This window comes from Urocitellus parryii, chromosome X, assembly GCF_045843805.1.
Source record: "Urocitellus parryii isolate mUroPar1 chromosome X, mUroPar1.hap1, whole genome shotgun sequence".
Taxonomy (NCBI): Eukaryota; Metazoa; Chordata; class Mammalia; order Rodentia; family Sciuridae; genus Urocitellus; species Urocitellus parryii.
In genome coordinates this window covers 41757740-41777341 of record NC_135547.1, presented here as the reverse complement: position 1 = coordinate 41777341, position 19602 = coordinate 41757740, and the positions used below count along the sequence as shown (strand labels likewise).

At 35.5% G+C, this 19602-nt stretch overlaps 1 protein-coding gene across 3 annotated transcripts in view; it reads right to left on the bottom strand.

Moving 5' to 3' along the window:
• The window catches only part of Rbm41 (RNA binding motif protein 41), a 76509-nt gene extending 59676 nt beyond the window's left edge, over positions 1-16833 (bottom strand). For 2 of the 3 annotated variants that reach the window (XM_026402662.2, XM_077793851.1), the window contains exons 1-5: positions 16792-16833; positions 11883-11999; positions 10999-11191; positions 10494-10698; positions 8611-8682 (exon numbers count right to left, since the gene is read on the bottom strand). In XM_026402662.2, the coding sequence (XP_026258447.1) occupies positions 8611-8682; positions 10494-10698; positions 10999-11191; positions 11883-11999; positions 16792-16799 (595 nt within the window). In that variant the 5' untranslated portion in view covers positions 16800-16833. The remainder of the gene's footprint in view (positions 1-8610; positions 8683-10493; positions 10699-10998; positions 11192-11882; positions 12000-16791) is intronic. The other variant, XM_077793850.1, reaches the window with a different exon arrangement.
• Between the last annotated feature and the right edge of the window lie 2769 nt (positions 16834-19602).

The window sequence follows — 19602 nt, the reverse complement described above, 5'->3', positions numbered from 1 at the left end:
AGGCAATATCACAACGGACACTACAGAAATACAGAAGATAATTAGAAAGTATTTTGAAACCCTATATTCCAATAAAATAGAAGATAGTGAAGATATATCGATAAATTTCTTAAGTCATATGATCTGCCCAGATTGAGTCAGGAAGACACACACAATTTAAACAGACCAATAACAAAGGAAGAAATAGAAGAAGCCATCAAAAGACTACCAGCCAAGAAAAGCCCTGGACGGATGGGTATACAGTGGAGTTTTACAAAACCTTCAAAGAAGAATTAATACCAATACTTTTCAAGCTATTTCAAGAAATAGAAAAAGAAGGAGCTCTTCCAAATTCATTCTATGAGGCCAACATCACCCTGATCCCGAAACCAGACAAAGACACTTCAAAGAAAGAAAACTACAGACCAATATCTCTAATGAACCTAGATGCAAAAATCCTCAATAAAATCCTGGGGAATCGAATACAAAAGCATATCAAAAAAATTGTGCATCATGATCAATTAGGATTCATCCCTGGGATGCAAGGCTGGTTCAATATACGGAAATCAATAAATGTTATTCACCACATCAATAGACTTAAAGATAAGAACCATATGATCATCTCGATAGATGCAGAAAAACCATTCGACAAAGTATAGCATCCCTTTATGTTCAAAATACTACAAAAACTAGGGATAACAGGAACTTACCTCAACATTGTAAAAGCTATATATGCTAAGCCACAGGCTAGCATCATTCTAAATAGAGAAACACTGAAGGCATTCCCTCCAAAATCTGGAACAAGACAGGGATGCCCTCTCTCAGCACTTCTATTCAATTTAGTTCTTGAAATACTAGCCAGAGCAATTAGACAGACAAAAGAAATTAAAGGCATAAAATTAGGAAAAGAAGAACTTAAATTATCACTATTTGTGGGTGATATGATTCTATACCTAGAAGACCAAAAAGGGTCTACAAAGAAACTACTAGAACTAATAAATGAATTCAGCAAAGTGGCAAGATATAAAATCAACACGCATAAATCAAAGGCATTCCTGTATATCAGCAACAAAACTTCTGAAATGGAAATGAGGAAAACCACTCCATTCACAATATCCTCAAAAAAAAAAAAAATACTTGGGAATCAACCAAACAAAAGAGGTGAAAGATTTATACAATGAAAACTAGAGAACCCTAAAGAGAAAAATAGAAGACGATCTTAGAAGAGGGAAAAAATATACCCTGTTCATGGTTAGGCAGAACTAACATCATCAAAATGGCGATATAACCCAAAGTTCTCTACAGGTTTAATGCAATGCCAATCAAAATCCCAATGGCATTTCTTGCAGAAATAGATAAAGCAATTATGAAATTCATATGGAAAAACAAAAGACCCAGAATAGCAAAAGCAATTCTAAGCAGGAAGTGTGAATCTGGAGGTATAGCAATACCAGATTTCAAACTGTATTACAGAGCAATAGTAACAAAAACAGCATGGTACTGGTACCAAAACAGGCGGGTGGACCAATGGTACAGAATAGAGGACACAGAAACCAATCCACAAAATTACAACTTTCTTATATTTGATAAAGGGGCTAAAAGCATGCAATGGAGGAAGGATAGCATCTTCAACAGATGGTGCTGGGAAAACTGGAAATCCATATGCAACAAAATGAAGCTGAACCCCTTTCTCTCGCCATGCACAAAAGTTAACTGAAAATGGATCAAAGAGCTTGATATCAAATCAGAGACTCTGCATCTCATAGAAGAAAAAGTTTGCTCCGATCCACATATTGTGGGGTTGGGCTCCAAATTCCTTAATAAGACACCCATAGCCCAAGAGTTAATAATAAGAATCAACAAATGGGACTTACTTAACCTGAATAGTTTTTTCTCAGCAAGAGAAACAATAAGAGAGGTAAATAGGGAGCCTACATCATGGGAACAAATTTTTACTCCTCACACTTCAGATAGAGCCCTAATATCCAGAATATACAAAGAACTCAAAAAATTAAACAATAAGATAACAAATAACCCAATCAACAAATGGGCCAAGGACCTGAACAGACACTTCTCAGAGGAGGACATACAATCAATCAACAAGTACATGAAAAAATGCTCACCGTCTCTAGCAGTCAGAGAAATGCAAATCAAAACCACCCTAAGATACTATCTCACTCTAGTAAGATTGGCAACCATTATGAAGTCAAACAACAATAAGTGCTGGCGAGGATGTGGGGAAAAGGGTACACTTGTACACTGCTGGTGGGACTGCAAATTGGTGAGGCCAATTTGGAAAGCAGTATGGAGATTCCTGGGAAAGCTGGGAATGGAACCACCATTTGACCCAGCAATCGCCCTTCTCGGACTATTCCCTGAGGACCTTAAAAGAGCGTACTATAGGGATACTGCCACATCAATGATCATAGCAGCACAATTCACAATAGCTAGACTGTGGAACCAACCTAGATGCCCTTCAATAGATGAATGGATTTTAAAAATGTGGCATTTATACACAATGGAGTATTACGCAGCACTAAAAAATGTCAAAATCATGGAATTTGCAGGGAAATGGATGGCATTAGAGCAGATTATGCTAAGTGAAGCTAGCCAATCCTTAAAAAACAAATGCCAAATGTCTTCTTTGATATAAGGAGAGCAACTAAGAACAGAGCAGGGAGGAAGAGCATGAGTAAAAGATTAACATTAAACCGAGACGAGTGAGAAGGGAAATTGTATGGAAATGGAAGGAGACCCTCATTGTTACACAAAATTACATATAAGAGGTGTGAGGGGAAAGGGGGGGAATAAAAAACAAGGGAGAGAATTGAACAACAGTAGATGGGGTACAGAGGGAAGAGGAGAGGGGAGGGGAGGGGGGATAGTAGGGGATAGGAAAGGTAGCAGAATACAACTGTCACTACTATGGCATTATGTAAAAATGTGGATATGTAACCGATGTGATTCTGCAATTTGTATTTGGGGTAAAAATGGGAGTTCATAACCCACTTAAATCAAATGTATGAAAGATGATATGTCATGAGCTTTGTAATGTTTTGAACAACCAATAAAAAAAATTAAAAAAAGAATAATGAAGATCTAAAATAGTGCTGTATTGATAAGGAATGAAAGAGAGCTGACAGGGTCTAGAAGTTAGCCTGCCAAACACAAGAGAAATTTCTAGACATTATCAGAGATGAGGAACTTGTAAAGGCACTGAAGAACAAAGTTATATGATTTTTCTCTAGTAGAGCTCAGAAGGTATGGTGCAACAACAAAGAAGGTAATTAGTTACATTGATTCAGGGCTGAAGTTTTTCTAGGTGATGATACAGTCAAGGAAGGACAATGATTCATTGGCAACAATGTGGTTAAATCATGGACAATGGAATCTAAGAAAGATTAGAAAGGAAGAGGAAGCAAGTTGGGGTTTGCAGATTGGGAGAAAATAAAAAGAGTCAAGGAACTGGAGATTTTTAACAGCATTTAATAGAGGGTATATGGGGGTAAGAGAATTATGAGACCCAGAAGGATAAGAAAAATAATGTGGTCTGAAAGTATATGCTAGAATTTATTTCAGAAGTATATTTCTAGAGAAATATATCTTGTTTTTCTACTGAGTTGAAGTTAGAAAATGGGACACTATAATTTGAAAAAAAAATCTGTTTTAAGATATATTAAAGCCAGATTTAATAAACCAATAAATCTTTTCAAATTACATATGCAAGTGCTGTGGTCAAGATGTAATAAGGTCATGGATTTGTCTCAGCATGGTGACTTAATAACTGATGTTGAAAAGTCACTTATCCTCCTTTGAAGTTCAAATTTTTAGTCTGTAAAATGGGTATAATACTGCCAGTATCTCATGGGCTTGTTGTAAAGTTAAACACATTAATTTGGAGTTATGCTTAGAACAAGGACTGGCATGAATATTAGCTATTAGGACTACTGTTTATGGGTATGATAAAATATAAATACTTCACCCTATCTCTCCCACTGAATAGACTAATAAAACTTGGAGAGAATGTTTGATATGTTTGAAGACTGTGAAAAGTTAAAAAGTAGCAGGCAGAAAGAATAAAAGTCTAAAATTTGAAATAAAGAACTTACTTCCAGACATGGCACAATCAAATTGCTGAAAATAAAGAGAAAGAAAAACAACTTAAAAGCCTTATACTCTTGGTTAATTGATTTTACATGAAGGTGTCAAGACAATTCAAAGGAAAAGGATAGTCTTTTCATATAAAAGTACTAGGACAATTTTATACATATATATGCATACATGTATAATATATATGTATGTGTATATATATACTCTATACACACATATGTATATACACACATAATTTTTTTTTTAGTTGTTGATAGACCTTTATTTGTTTATACCCCGTGCTAAGAATCAAACTCAGTGCCTCACAAATGCCAGGCAAGTGCACTACTGCTGAGCCATAGCCCCAGCCCCAACATAATTTTACACACAGAAAAATTATATGTAGAGAGAACTTTATGTAACTCTAACCTACATTATATGCAAAAAATTAATTTAAAATGGTTCATAAGGGCTGGGGTTGTGGCTCAGTGGTAGAGGGCTTGCCTAGCATGTGTGAGGCACTAGGGATTGATCCTCAGTACCACATAAATAAAATAAAGTTATTGTGTCCATCTACAACTAAAAAAATTTTTAAATGGTTCATAGACATAAATGTATGAGCTAAAACTATAATCTTTCAGAACACATGAAAAACATCTGTGCGACACTGGGATAGAAAGAATCTTCATTATAAAACTAAAACAGAAGCCATAAAAAGTTAATAAGTTAGGCTACATTCAAATCACAAACTTCAGATGCCAGTAAGAGAGATAATGTCACTGAAAATAGAGGATGGAATAGGCACCATGACAATTTCCTACAAAAAAGCAATCAGAAAACTGGCAAAACCTGTCAGAACCAACTTTAATAAGAGAAGTGGAAGAGCAGACATCCTTGTCTCATTTCTGCTCTTCAGAGGGGAATTATTTTTCACCTGTATTTATATTAAATATTAACACACAAATATGACCAATTAATTTCTGAAAAAAATGCAAAGATAGGTAAATAGAGAAAGAATACTCTCTTTAACAATTGGTACTGAAACAAATGGACAATGATAGGCAAATAAATGAATTTTATAAAAACCTCACATCTAAAATATTAAATCAAAATGGACTATACATCTAAATGTAAAATGTAGAACTATAAAAATGTTAGAAGAAAACATAGAAAAAGGTCTTTTTCATAAACAGGTATGAGGCAGAGTTCTTAACATGCACACACATCCGTACCCACCCACCCATACAGCATGATCCATGAAAGAAACTACAAACTAGATTTTATAAGAGTTAAAAAAATTTGCTCTGAGGTACAAGACTTATACACTGAAAACTAAAATGTTGCTGAAAGAATTTAGAAGATGCAAATAATAGAAAAACATCCCATGTTAATCTATTGAAGACTTAATACACTTAAGATGTTTATACTAACCCAAATTATTCACACTTTCATACCTCCTACCAAAATTTCAATGACCCTTTTTTTGTTGCAATAATACAAAATCTACCCTAAAGTTCTTATGGAATCTTAAGGGTACCTCAAACAGCCAAAATAATGTTGAAAAAGAAAAAAACAAAATTGGCAGTTACATTCTTCCTGATTTCAAAACTTACTACTAAGCAACAGTAATTAAAATAGTGTGGTACTGGCATAACAAAGAAATATATTCCAGTGGAATAGAGATCTCAGATATAAACTCTCATCCATATAGTAAAATGATTTTTGAACAGGGTGTCAAGATCCTTCATTGTGAAAAGAACAGTCTTTTCAAAAAATGTTACTGTGAAAACAGGATATGGACAAGAAAAAATTAAGTTGGATACTTACATTATACCCAAACAACAAAAAACCTTGAAATGAATCAAAGACCTAAGTAAAATAGCTAAAAGTGTGGAAGCTCAGAAAATAACACATAGGGAAAGTTTCAGGATATTGGATTTGCTAATAATTTCTTATATGTAACATCAAAAGCACAGACAACAAAAGAAAAATAGATGAATTGGACTTCATCAAAATTTAAAACTTTGTGCATCAAGGAATACCATTGAGTAAAAAGGCAACCCAAGAAGCAGGGAAAAATATTTGCAAATCATATATCTGATAAGGAATTAGTAACTAGAATATATATAGAACTCCTATAACTTCATCAACAAATGAAGAAGTAATTCATTTAAAACCAACCAAGAGACTTGAACATACATTTATTCAAAGAAGATACACAGTTGGCTAAAGAGTATATGAAAAGATGCTCAACAGTATGAATCATTAGGAAAGTGAAAACCAAAACCACAATGAGATACCACTTCATGCCCATTAACTATTATCCAAAAAGGAAAACAGAAAATAACAAGTCATATTAGTGATGGTGAAGAGAAATGGAAACCCTTGTGCATTGCTGGTAGTAATGTAAAGTGTCACAATGTCTACTGAAAATGATATGATGGTCCCTCAAAAAATAAATGTAGAATTACCATATAATCCTGTAATTACACTTCTGAGTATATATAAAAAAGAAAGGAAGCCAGTCATGATGGTACATGCCTGTAATCCCAGCAACTTGGGAGGCTGAGGCCAGAGGATCCCAAATTCAGAGTCAGCCTCAGCAATTTGGTGAGGTCCTTGTCAAAATAAAAAAAAATAATAAAAAGAGCTGTGGATGTGGCTCATCCCCAGGTACAAAAAAAAAAAAAAAAAAAGTAAATACTCAAACATGTATAATCATGTTCATAGAAGCATTATTCACAATAGCTAAAACATGGAAGTAACCTAAGTGTCACTCACAATTAAAGAGATTTCTAAAAAGTGGTACATACATACAATGGAATTTTCTTCAGCCTTAAAAAGGAAGGAAATTCTGACACATGCTACAACATAAAAAAAAAAAAAAAAAAAACTTGAAGACTTATTCTAAGTAAAATAACCCAATCACAAAGGACAAATACTATGTGCTTCTACTTATATGAGGTACCAAAATTAGTCAAATTCATAGTGACAGAAAGTAGAATAGAGGTTGCCTGAAACTGGGGAAGGGGAAAATAAGGAAGGTAGTATTTAATGGGTACAGAGTTAAAAAGTTCTCGAGATAAATGGTAGTGATAGTTACAGGAAAATGGGAATATATTTAATACCACAGAACTATACACTTAAAATGGTTAAAATTGTAAACTTTGTTACATATATTTTTATCACAGTAAGAACAAAAATTCATTCTATAAAAGACACTGTTAAGAGAATGAAAAAGCAAGCTATAGACTGGGAGAAAATATAAATCACATATCCAATAGAAGATTGCTTAGAATATACAAAGAATGCTCAAAAGTCATGAGGAAGAAAATAAACAACCTAATGACAAAATGGCCAAAGATTCAAACAGATACATTAGCAAATGGGATATAAATATGGCAAATAAGCACATGAAAAGATGTTCAACAACATTAGCCATTAAGAAGATGCAACTTAAAACAACAATGAGGTACCACTTCACACCTCTCAGAACAACTAAAATAAATACTGACAATACCAAGTGCTGACAAAGATGTAGAGCAACCAGAACTCTCATACATTGTTGGTGGGAATGCAAAATGGTATAGCCACTCTAGAGAATGGTTTGGCAATTTCATATAAAGTTAAATGTACACTTACCATATGACCCAGTAATCCCACTTCTAGATATTTACCTTAGAGAAATAAAAACTTATGTTCACACAAAAACCTGTACAAAAGTGTTTATATCAGTATTATTCATAACCAGCATACCTGGAAACAACCCAAACTCACTTCAATGGGTGAATGGACAAACAAACTTTGGAATATTCAGACAGTGAAATATGATTCCACAAAATGAATGAACTGTTAATACATACAACAACTTGAATGAGTCTCAAAGATATTATGCTTAGTGAAAGAAGCCAGTCTCACAGTTACACATTACATGATTTCATTTATGTGACAGTCTCTAAAAGACACACCTAAAGTGATGGAGAACAGATCAGTGATTGCCAGGAATTATGGGTGGGGGTTGGGAGTGACTAGAAAGAAATAGTATGAGGTAGTTTTTCATTGTGATGGAGCTGTTCTCTCTGCTAACTGTGGTGGTGGTTACATGAATCTACATGATTAACAATTCATAGAACTATACACCAAAAAAGCCCCATGCAATTTTATTGCAAATTCATTTCAAAAACAAAATATTAAATATTATATCATCATCATCATAATCATCAATATTCATACTTTACTAATTAATAAAATATTCAAAATTATTTGTGAAATGGGATCTAAAAATCAGTAAGGTCAATTTATGTCTGTTATAATAACTTAAAGGTATAGAGATTAAAACAGCACTACATGTAAAAGTTTTACAACTTCTACTAATTCTTCTCTTTAATATTTCATTAAGGATAATATGTTCTCTCTGGATCATTGTTACATGCTGATCATTGTTATATACTGAATATGGAATTAAATAGGTGTTCAACTTAGAAGTCTGGGACCCTAGGTTACATTCCTAAATCTAACACTATAAGAAAACTCTCGACTTGCCTTTTGTGCCTAATTTTATCTTCCTCTTCATTGAGGTCATGTACTTGTCTGCACTTGGCTTTTTGTGGTATGCTGTGAAGGTTTAAAGCAAGGAGTTTCAAAGATAGAAAACAGAACAGATTCATAAACCCCCCCCCAACCCCCACCCAAATCCAGGTACTACTCTAAGTGATTTACATGTATTACCTCACTTAATCCTAACAACCCTGTAATATAACTACTATTAATATTCTCACTTCACTGATGAAGAAACTGAAGCCTACAGAGGTAACTTGCCTAGCATCTCATAGCTAATAAGTGGGGGAGCCAGGATTTTCCCAGGCAGTTTGCCTCCAGAGCCTATGTTTATAATCAGTATGCCATAATCTCTCTCCACAAAAGGCAACTGTTCATTTTTCATTCCTTCCTTCATCACTGCTCTGCCATGTCTACAGTCTATCTAACATAGCATTTAATCATTCTCATGATTTTAACATGACTGAAGCAGAAACGATTCCCAATTCTACATATCTACTTCTGACCTCTTTCCTGAGTTTTACTGCTTTATTTCTGTCTCCTTGATATCTGCAAGCAATGATCATGCCACTCTCAAAATTTCAACATGTTTAAGTCAAATTCATCATCTTTCCTCAAAATTTCCCCATAAAAGCATTCTTGGTTTTGCCAATAACTGTTAAGTCGCACAGCCTTGAAACATCTGGGTTATCTTTGACATATTCCCTTCCATTGACCTTCTTCCTTCATCTTCAGACAATAAGGTTTATCAATTCTCCCTTTGTAATGTATCTTATAATTAAATCTACCTGTCTTTCCAATTCCGCTCTCACCAATCTAGTCCAAATCTTCATGTTTCAAAGACTACAATCCCTCCTAACCATTCTCTCTGCTTCTAGTACTTCCTTATCAAGTTCTAATTACTGGCTACCACATGGCTTTTAACATTTTACTCCTGACTTGAAAACTTCTAACTATATTCAGATTAGCTAAAAATTAAATCTATATAGCTATAAACTACCAACCAAATAAAGCCCAAAATTATTATATTTCCAATTTTGCATCTTATAACTCTCCCAGTCAATAGTGCTCACATCAACTCCTGCAAATCAAATGTCATTCCTTCTCCTTTCTAAATAGGTAGTATTAAAAAATTAAATCTTACCTCCTCTGAAAGGCATTCTTCATTCACAGCAATAAAACTCTGAACTCCCATAGCACTTAGCAACTGTATCTTGCATTTTTACTAAATGGTATACATTTATATTTCCAACCACATTGTACTTGGCACAAGGTCAAGAATTATTTCTTAAGTTTCTGTGCACCTCCCACAGTGCCTAGTAAAATCAATCCATTAAACTAATTCTGATTAATACACACACATATATATGTATAATATTAATTTATATTTCAGCCTAACTACCCTACCTAGCCTTGCCTCACTTTTCTGTGTCATCCCTTGTCATTCCCTGCCACTTCCTGTACCCCTGCCACACTGAACTTTTCATTGTTCCCCAGACATACCAGGTCCCTTCAACAATCCTGTTCCTATTCACTATCTTATAACGCTCTTTCCCCTTTACCTGAAAAATGCCTGTTGATCCATCAAGACAGTACAAGTGCCAACTTCTGACTCCCCCACCTGGACTTAGGTGCTCTATTTTCTGTGTTTCCTCAGAATTTGATTCAAGTCTATATAATAATTTCCTAATTTCCATGTTGTCATGCAACTAACTGCAGATATTTGTCTCTTTCATGGGACTATACATTCAAGAGTAGTAATAGCCTGTCTTTCCCCTACTCTATTCACTAATTCTTTATATCTAATGACTGATGTTAAATCTTTCTGTCAGTGAAAGACTATATATAAGTCAGTGAAGCTCACATACCTTGATAATAAAGAGCCTTAAGAAAGGAGTGACGATCAGCTCCCTGAAATAAAGACTTTTCTATTTCCATTTCTCGCCGGGTCAGCTGTTTGCTCTTTGAAAATCTCTGTGGCAGGCGAAGAATACGCTGACGCTCAGAGATTCTTTCTTCAATATCTTGAAGACGGTTCTGTATTGCTTCAGGAGTTGCCCTCAGCCTTGTCCTCTGAAACCAGGGAAATGAAATGACAAATCAGAGGACACACCTGAAAGTGATGATCTGGTGCTTCAAGTAAGAAAAAGATGATCAGGACACAGAAATTGAAAGTGTTTATTTAAAGTGTTAGCTAAGAAGTTAAAAAAAAAAAAAAAAAAAAGGTCCTCTTTCACCAATGTCCCTATCCTAAAAAACAAAGAAGATTCAGACACAAAGCTCAGTTTTGTGGAACTAAAAATGCAAAACTCCCCAATGCCAAAATGAACAGATCCTGCTTTTTATTCTCCTGAAAAACAATAACCCACTTACCTTTTCACCTGAAACATGGCTCTTCCAGATTAAGATTTCTGTTTCATTGAGTCCTAGTTCCCTGAGAGAAGCAGTTTCTTGGTCCTTTTCATGTAGTGTCTGGAACTGGGACAAAGTCATAGTTCCAGCTGCTTCCTTTCCAAAAGGTTTGTACATAGTACCAGGGGCAAAGCTCTCTTTCTTAGAGACACATCTGCAAAACAAGAAAAAAAGGAAGTGAGATCATCTTCAGGCTACCACAATTCACAGGAATTGTACCATTATAAGAGGCACAATAAAAGTCATTGGCAATTTCTCACATTCTGTTACTAGCCTGAAGCCCAACTGCAACAAAATGGAACTCCATCAATAGTCCCTTCATCCAGAACTAATCAATGAATAAATTAATGAACATTTACTGAGTCCTTCTATGCATCAGATGTGTGCTGTGTACTGAGGATTTAATAGCAAAAGAGAGAGAGAGAGAGAGAGAGAGAGAGAGAGAGAGAGAGAGAGAGAAAGAATACTGTGAAAGAATACTGATAGGAAAATAAAGAGGCAATGACAGTATCGAGTTATAAATGCTATGGTGGAAAAAATACAGGGTGTAGTAGGGCATAGAAAAGGTACTAGCTCAGACTTGGTGGATATGGAAGCTTCCCTCAGGAAGAAAAAGATTAATTCTGATTAATATATATATATATATATATATATATATATATATATATATATATATATATAAATCAGAAAAAAATATATATATATAAACATTTATTGATGCATAGAAGTCTGCTAAAGAAAGTGGGAGAGAGAAAGTGCAGTGTTCCTTTCAGGCTTTAAGAGGAGTCTGTCACTTTGAAGTGAGGGTCTAGGATACTCTACCTGTTTGGAAAATCAATACTTACTCTTCAATGGAGACAGAAGTATCAAGTTGATGTTGAAGGAGGCTTTTCAGCTGCCTCTCCCCTTCTGTTTCCAGTTCCTCCAGGACATGCTCATCACTCTTCACACAGCTGTTTACCCTGGAGGAGACATACCAATACATACAGAAAAAAGAAGAGATAGGGAATTGAATATATATTCCATACCTATATTATCTATCATTAATTAGTGACCCCATTTGTTCAGAAACTTCTTTAATCATCCATTGTACTTCATCATTCATTCTACAAACATTTACTAAATACCTACTCACACAGAAGGCATTGTGCTAGGTATTGATGTAACTCAAAGATATTGATAACAGTATCTAGCATCAAGAAGCTTATAATCTAGTTAGGAAGAAGAAATATATGTTTGTGTTGTGTGCATGTGCTTGAGGGAACAAAAAAAATATGAATTAATAATGATATACAGCACAGTATGTCAAATTGTTAAGAGATCATAGAAGATTAGTTGGAAGCTAGGGTGGTAAGTGAAATCTTCAGAAAGGTATTTTTAAAGTGGCATTTGAAATACTGGTTGTAATGAAAAGGATAACTAGAAAACAAGTGTGAAGAGACAGAAATACATACTGGAGGATAACTGGAATTTCAATTTCAATTTCAATTTGTACTGTGAATGACCTTACAAAAACCAACTAAACGGCCTGGACATTAATGTGTAGGCATTAAAAAGTAATTTATCAGGCAATTAGGTGACATAGTACAAGCAATGGTTTAGGAATATGAATGTGGTTATAATATGCCACATACATTAGAAGGAAAGAAACCTGAAGAAATAATTAACCATTGAAGTATGAGGTGATGAAGACCCAAAACAAAGTGATAATAGTAGAAATGAAATAGAATGGTTAGATGAGAGAGGCCTTTGAAGTAGGGAAGGGTAAGGATGTCAAAGATAATCCCCAAAATTCAAACCATGTAACAAACACAATGACAGTATCAATGAAGAAAAGAAGGTCCAGATGGAGTCAATGACTTGGGGAAATAAGTATTATTGCAATCATGTTGAGTCAACTATCTATTATAATTCAAACACCAGCATGAAGTATCAGGAATGCTCTGAATACATTGAGGTAGAGGTAACAGCATAAGTGATTGGCTGAAAGAAAAGTTTCATAGAGGAGATTCTAAGGTTGAACATGGAAATCTGGAGTCATCTTTATGGAGAAGATGAGTTATGAGAGAAGATGTCTAAAGGAGAAAGTTTAAAAAGAAATACAAAGAGGATCATAATATTTTATAGCCTAGGCATCACTATGCAGACATCTAGATAATGACTAACATGAGCTAACTAACCTTAAATATGTGAAAGCTCTTATTAGAATGTAAAAAAAAAAAATAGGACTATTTAAGCATGCAACAATTGATTATAAAAAAACTGAACACAAAAAGTGAGTTAACTCCATGAGGAAAATAAATTTAAAAATTTTAAGTGTCTTTCTTATAAAATTGCCCTTTCCTAGTAAAGATATAATAATATCTAGGGGAAAACCCTATAATTATAAGCAAAATCCCTTGCTCAAGTAAGACTTGGCCCTATCTTGGAAAATTCTAAAATATTTTTAGATACAACACTTTTTTAAAAAATCCTTTAAAAATCACATAGAAATAGAAAAAGCAATCATGAATTCTTCTGGAAAAATAAGAGACCCAGAATAGGTAAAGCAATCCTTAGCAGGAAGAGTGAAGCAAGTGGCATCACTATATCAGACCTTAAACTATACTACAGAGCAACAGTAACAAAAACAGCATGGTATTGGCACCAAAACAGATTGGTAGACCAATGGTTCAAAATAGAGGACACAGAGACTAACCCACAAAATTACAATTATCTTATATTAGACAAAGGAGCCAAAAACATGCATTGGAGAAAAGAGTCTCTTCAACAAATGGTGCTGGGAAAACTGGAAATCTATATGCAACAAAATGAAATTAAACCCCTATCTCTTACCATGCACAAAACTCAACTCAAAGTGGATCAAGGACCTAGGAATAAAACCAGAGACTCTTCATCTAATAGAAGAAAAACTAGGTCCTAATCTTCAACATGTGGGATTAGGCCCCAACTTCCTTAATAAGACTCCTATAGCGCAAGAATTAAAACCAAGAATCAATAAATGGGATGGACTCAAACTAAAAAGTTTCTTCTCAGAAAAAAAAAAAAAAAAAAACTGTGAGGTGAATAGAGAGCCTACATCTGGGGAGCAAATTTTTACTCCTCACACATCAGATAGAACACTAATCTTTAGGGTATATAAAGAACTCAAAAAACTAAACACCAAAAAACCAATAACCCAATCATTAAATGGGCCAAGGACCTGAACAGACACTTCTCAGAAGAGGATTTACAATCAATCAACAAATATATGAAAAAAATGCTCATCATGTCTAGTAATTAGAGAAATGCAAATCAAAACTATTCCAAGACTTCATCTCACTCCAGTCAGAACGCCAGCTATTAAGAAGATAAACAACAATAAGTGTTGGCGAGCATGTGGGGGAAAAGGCACACTCATACATTGCTGGTGGGACTGCAAATTGGTGCAGCCAATATGGAGAGAAGTATGCCGATTCCTTGGAAAACTGGGAATGGAATCACCTTTTGACACAGCTATCCCTCTCCTCGGTCTATACCCAAAGGGCTTAAAAACAGCATACTACATGGACACAGCCACGTCAATGTTTATAGCAGCACAATTCACAGTAGCTAAACTGTGGAACCAACCTAGATGCCCTCCAGTAGATGAATGGATTAAAAAAGTGGCATATATACACAATGGAATAATACTCAGCAATAAAAGAGAATAAAATCATGGCATTTGCAGGTAAATGGATGGAGCTGGAGAAGATAATGCTAAATGAAGTTAGCCAATTCCAAAAAAACAAATGCTGAATGTTTTCCCTGATATAAGGTGATTGACTCATAGTAGGGGAAGGAGGGGTAGCATGGGAGGAACAGATGAACTCTAGACAGGGCAGAGGGGTGGGAGGGGAAGAGAGGGGACAGGGGGATAGCAATGATGGTGGAATGTGATGGACATCATTATCCAAAGTACATGTATGAAGACATGAATTTGTGTGAACATCCTTTACATACAGAGATAAGAAAAATTTTGCTCTATATGTGTAATAATAATTGCAATGCATTCCACTGTTTTGCATTTAAAAATAAAATCAATTTAAAAATCACAATTTTGTTGATTATTTAGAATTCCCAAAGTTCTTGCTAAGTTTAAAGGTCTTTTTTTTTTCAAATGAATAAATCATAGCTAAACACATCAACACACATGAATCTCAAAAAGAAATGTTGAGTTAAAATAAACAAGTCACAGAAAAATTAATATGTCTCCATTCGTATAAAGTTGAAAATGGGTAAAAACTATGAAAATTTGCAGTTGTGCTTCAGGCTAGTAACAAAATGTGAGAAATTGCCAATGACTTTTATTGTGCCTCTTATAATGGTACAATTCCTGTGAATTGTGGTAGCCTGAAGATGATCTTACTCCCTTTTTTTCTTGTTTTGAAGATGTGTCTCTAAGAAAGAAAGCTTTGCCCCTGGTACTATGTATAAACTGTTTAGGGCTAAATTCATATGTGAAAAATCTTTAAAAAAAACAACAAGGGAATAAATTAATATAACATTCTGGATATCAGTCATCATGGGGGACGAAAGAATGAGGGCAGAAAAAATCAGGAAGGGGACACAAAGAACTTCTAAGGTACTAACAATATCCTATTTCTTAAACTGGTAGTTGATACAAGCCTTTATGGTTATTCTTTAAATAAATAAACATTATTTTGCACGTATGAGATATATCATTGAATAATTTAAAAGACAGGGAAAATGAGAACCAGTTTCTTCAAAGATGCAAGGAAATTCCAGCTATTCGGGGAGGCTGAGGCAGAATGATTCCAAGTTCCAGTCCAGTCTCAGCAATTTAGCCAGACCATGTCTGGGAATAAAATTAGAAGGGCTGGGGATGTAGCTCAGTGACAGAGTGCTTGCCTAGCATGCTCAAGGCCCTAGCTTCAAACCCCAGTAAAACACACACAAACACACACACACACACACACACACACACACACACACATAATAATAATAATAAAATAAATATTTAAAAAAAGAAAAAGAAACCGAGGGTGCAGAAGAACTGTTCCTGCATGATCACTCTTGCAGAGTCAATATCAAAGTAATTTAATGAGGATCCTTTTTAAAGTCTTTGTTCTGTCAAAATAATGAGGCACAGGTTCTCAACAATGACCACCAAGGTTAATTTACTGAAGAACCAGTAGGGGGAACTGAGCGGAGCAATGCCTTTCTTTTCCTGTAACACATCCAGCCCATTTGGGCTTTCCTTTCAAATTTGGAGAAAGAAAGTATCAATCTCTTACTGTAACCTTTGAAAATGCTACATGGTTTCGTGGTTCCAGCAAGTATCCTTCAACACCCAGACAGTGCAAATAAATGCATCCACCCTGAGCACCCCTGGGCTCATGAGGCGAAGGTATGGCGGGCCAGGGAGGAGCCGCCTTGGGTATCCCTGGCGCTGAGAATTGTCAACCAGCACCCTTTTGCCTGGGTGGGTCAGTCTGAAACACAAAGTATCCGCAGTACCCAGCCAGCTCCTGGGGCCTAAGCCGGGAAGGCATTCCTACCGAAACCACCCTGGTCGCGGACCTTCCCGAACTTCGCCCAGCTGACCCAACAAGCCCTTCTTCCCTCCTCCCTTCACCTTTGTCTTCCCGTTCACAAGAAACCGCTTCCCAAAATTGTGACACAAAGTAACAAAAGCCATTTTCAAAGCAAATGTTAAAAAAAAAAAAAAAAAAAGAGCTCCGCTTGTCTCTGGCAACTCCGACAAGCCCTTACCTCTTCATGTTTCCACAGGCCTTTATTACTAACTTGGGCAAATAGGTCAGGGACCTCATGTCCCAGAACTCTGCGCGGCAGACTCGAAGGGGATTGTGGTGGAGCGTGGGCCTCTGGGAGTTGTAGTAGCACAGAGCCTTATAGAAATGGAGACAGAAAGTAGGTTTCCAGTGACCGGTCTATTTTAAGTTAAAGATAACACCCCAAATATACATCTCATAAACCTGGGAGTCAGCTAGGACTTCTTGACTCTTTCATCCAGTATCAGTAAGTTACTGATACTGTAACCCCTATCAACATTACTTTTTTTTTTTTTTTTTTTGGTACGGGGGATTGAACCCAGGGGTGTTTAACCACTGAGCCACATCCCCAGCCCTTTTGTTTTGAGACAGGGTCTCTCTAAATTGATTAGGGCCTCGCAAAATTGCTGACGCTGGCTTTGAATTTGTCATCCTCCTGCCTCAGCCTCTCAAGCCACTGGGTTCATAGGCTTCCACCACCATGGCTGGCAACACTGCTTCCCTTTCAAGGTTTTATATGGCCTACCTCTGTTTCCAACAAACCCTCTAGTCAATCCTCTGTATTATAACCATGAAGGTAAAGTATGAAAAAATCGCTTGCATTAATTGTCCTCTTGTATTTGTAAGAGGGAATTCTAAGTTCTCTCAATTTGAAGTCAGAAATTGTGTATTCAAGCTCTTGAATGTTTTATTGGTAATTATGATGAATCAAAAAAGAGGTATAATATGGTGGTTAAAAGCATGGTCTCTTAGTCCCCCAAAAGGAAATGTACATCCTTAAGTATGTGAAAAGCAAGGATTGGGGAATGTGATGGTCATCATTATACAAAATATATGTATGAAGATTTGAATTTGGTGTCAACATACCTTATATACAAAGAGATATGAAAAATTGTGGTATATATGTGTATTAAGAATTGCAATGCAAAAAAAGAATACATATATAATGGCATAATTTTGGCGTAAACATACTTTATACACAGAGTTACGAAAAATTGTGCTGTAAATGGGTAATAATGAGTGTAAGGCATTCCATTATTATCATGTACGTAAAAAAAAAAAAGATATTTACTTATAAGTGAGATGGAAATTTCAAACTATACTACTAGTAATCCCCCAAACCATCAAGGTCATCATCAAAAACAAGGAAAGTCTGAGTCTGTCACAGCCACGAGAAACCCAGGGAGATATGATTAACTAAATGTAATGTGGTGTCCTGGATAAGATCCTGGAACAAAAAAATAATACTAGAGGGCTGGGGTTGTGGCTTAGCGGTAGAGTGCTCGCCTAGTACGTGCAAGGCCCTGGGTTCGATCCTCAGCATCACATGAAAGTAAATAAACAAAATAAAGGTATTGTGTACAACTAAAAAGTAAATATTAAAAAAGAGAACACTAGATAAAAACTAAGTTGATGTAAATAAACTATGCACTCTATTAATAATAAGTTTCTATAGTAGTGACAAATGTACCCAAGTTACGTAAGATGTTAACATTAAGGGCAACTGAGTGGAGGCATATGGAACACTGTAATATGTTTATGCAAATTTAAAACTGTCCTAAAAACTTAAAGTTTATGTTTTGAAAGTAAATTAAAAATAATGTATTGCACATACCAGATTGGGAATGATAAAAAACTTTGACAACATATTTGTTTTGTTGAGACTGATGGGAAATAGATACTCTAATACATTGCTGGTAGGTAAAAACCTCTTTGAAGAATACTAGTGAAATTCAACTGCACATTCCCTTTATGTTTTAAAGATATATTCCACGTTTGCACATTTCCTTTAAAGCAGTAATTCAGTACTTATAATATCAACATATTATGTCTTCAAACATATGCATTATTTTTGTGACAGTTTATAGCAAAATACTGGAAACAGATATCCATGAAATGATATTTATTCAACAAACTATGCAAAAATTAAAAGGAAGCAAGGTCCTTAATGGACTACTAAACAATCTCCAAAATATATTTAGTGCAATAGCAAGGTTAAGCATAATACATAGTGTGTTTCTATTTGCGTAAAAAGGGTGGATGTGTTTGCTTTCATATGCACAAAACATCTCTGGAAGAACACATAGTAGTAGTGAATGCTCACAGGTATAGGAACTAGATGTCTGAAGGACAAGGGCAGGAAAAACTCTTCATTGTCTGGATTTTCATGTCCTTTGAATTTTGAACCACATGACTATAGGGTCTTGATTTAACATCTGAGCAGCCACCTTAAATGTTAACTGCCATCTTATAAGTTTCTCTTTCCTGTACTTCCTCTTACTGGAACTCCCCCCACCCTGATTAGTGACCTATTCCATGGTACCATAACCCTAAGCAAATTCCATGCTATTTCATGCCACCTAGCTCTGACACAACCCCCCCCCCCACACACACACACAGCCTATCCCATAGCGCCACAACTACAACTCTAGAACCTACCCCACAAAAGCTGAACACCCGAACATCTTAGGGCCTCTCTCTTTATTGTGAGATGGCCTTTGTCAGCTTTGACAAACTTTCATGTGGATCTCTGCCTGGTCTCCATCCTTCATTTCTCGCTTGCCTGTCTCTGGTTTTCTCACTTTCCTTTCAATGACTATATTACCTAGTCAATATTTTTCAATTAAAGAGCAGCTTCCTTATTTTATAAGGAATCAAAGAAGAAAAAACATTGTGTACTTGGGGGATTGCACTTCCTGGGCTTTAATCTCAGTTCTGTTTTTGACAAAATAGTACAGCAGGGTTTCGGAAGCAATCTGGACTTAAAATTTTGCTTTGTTAAGTATGTGAA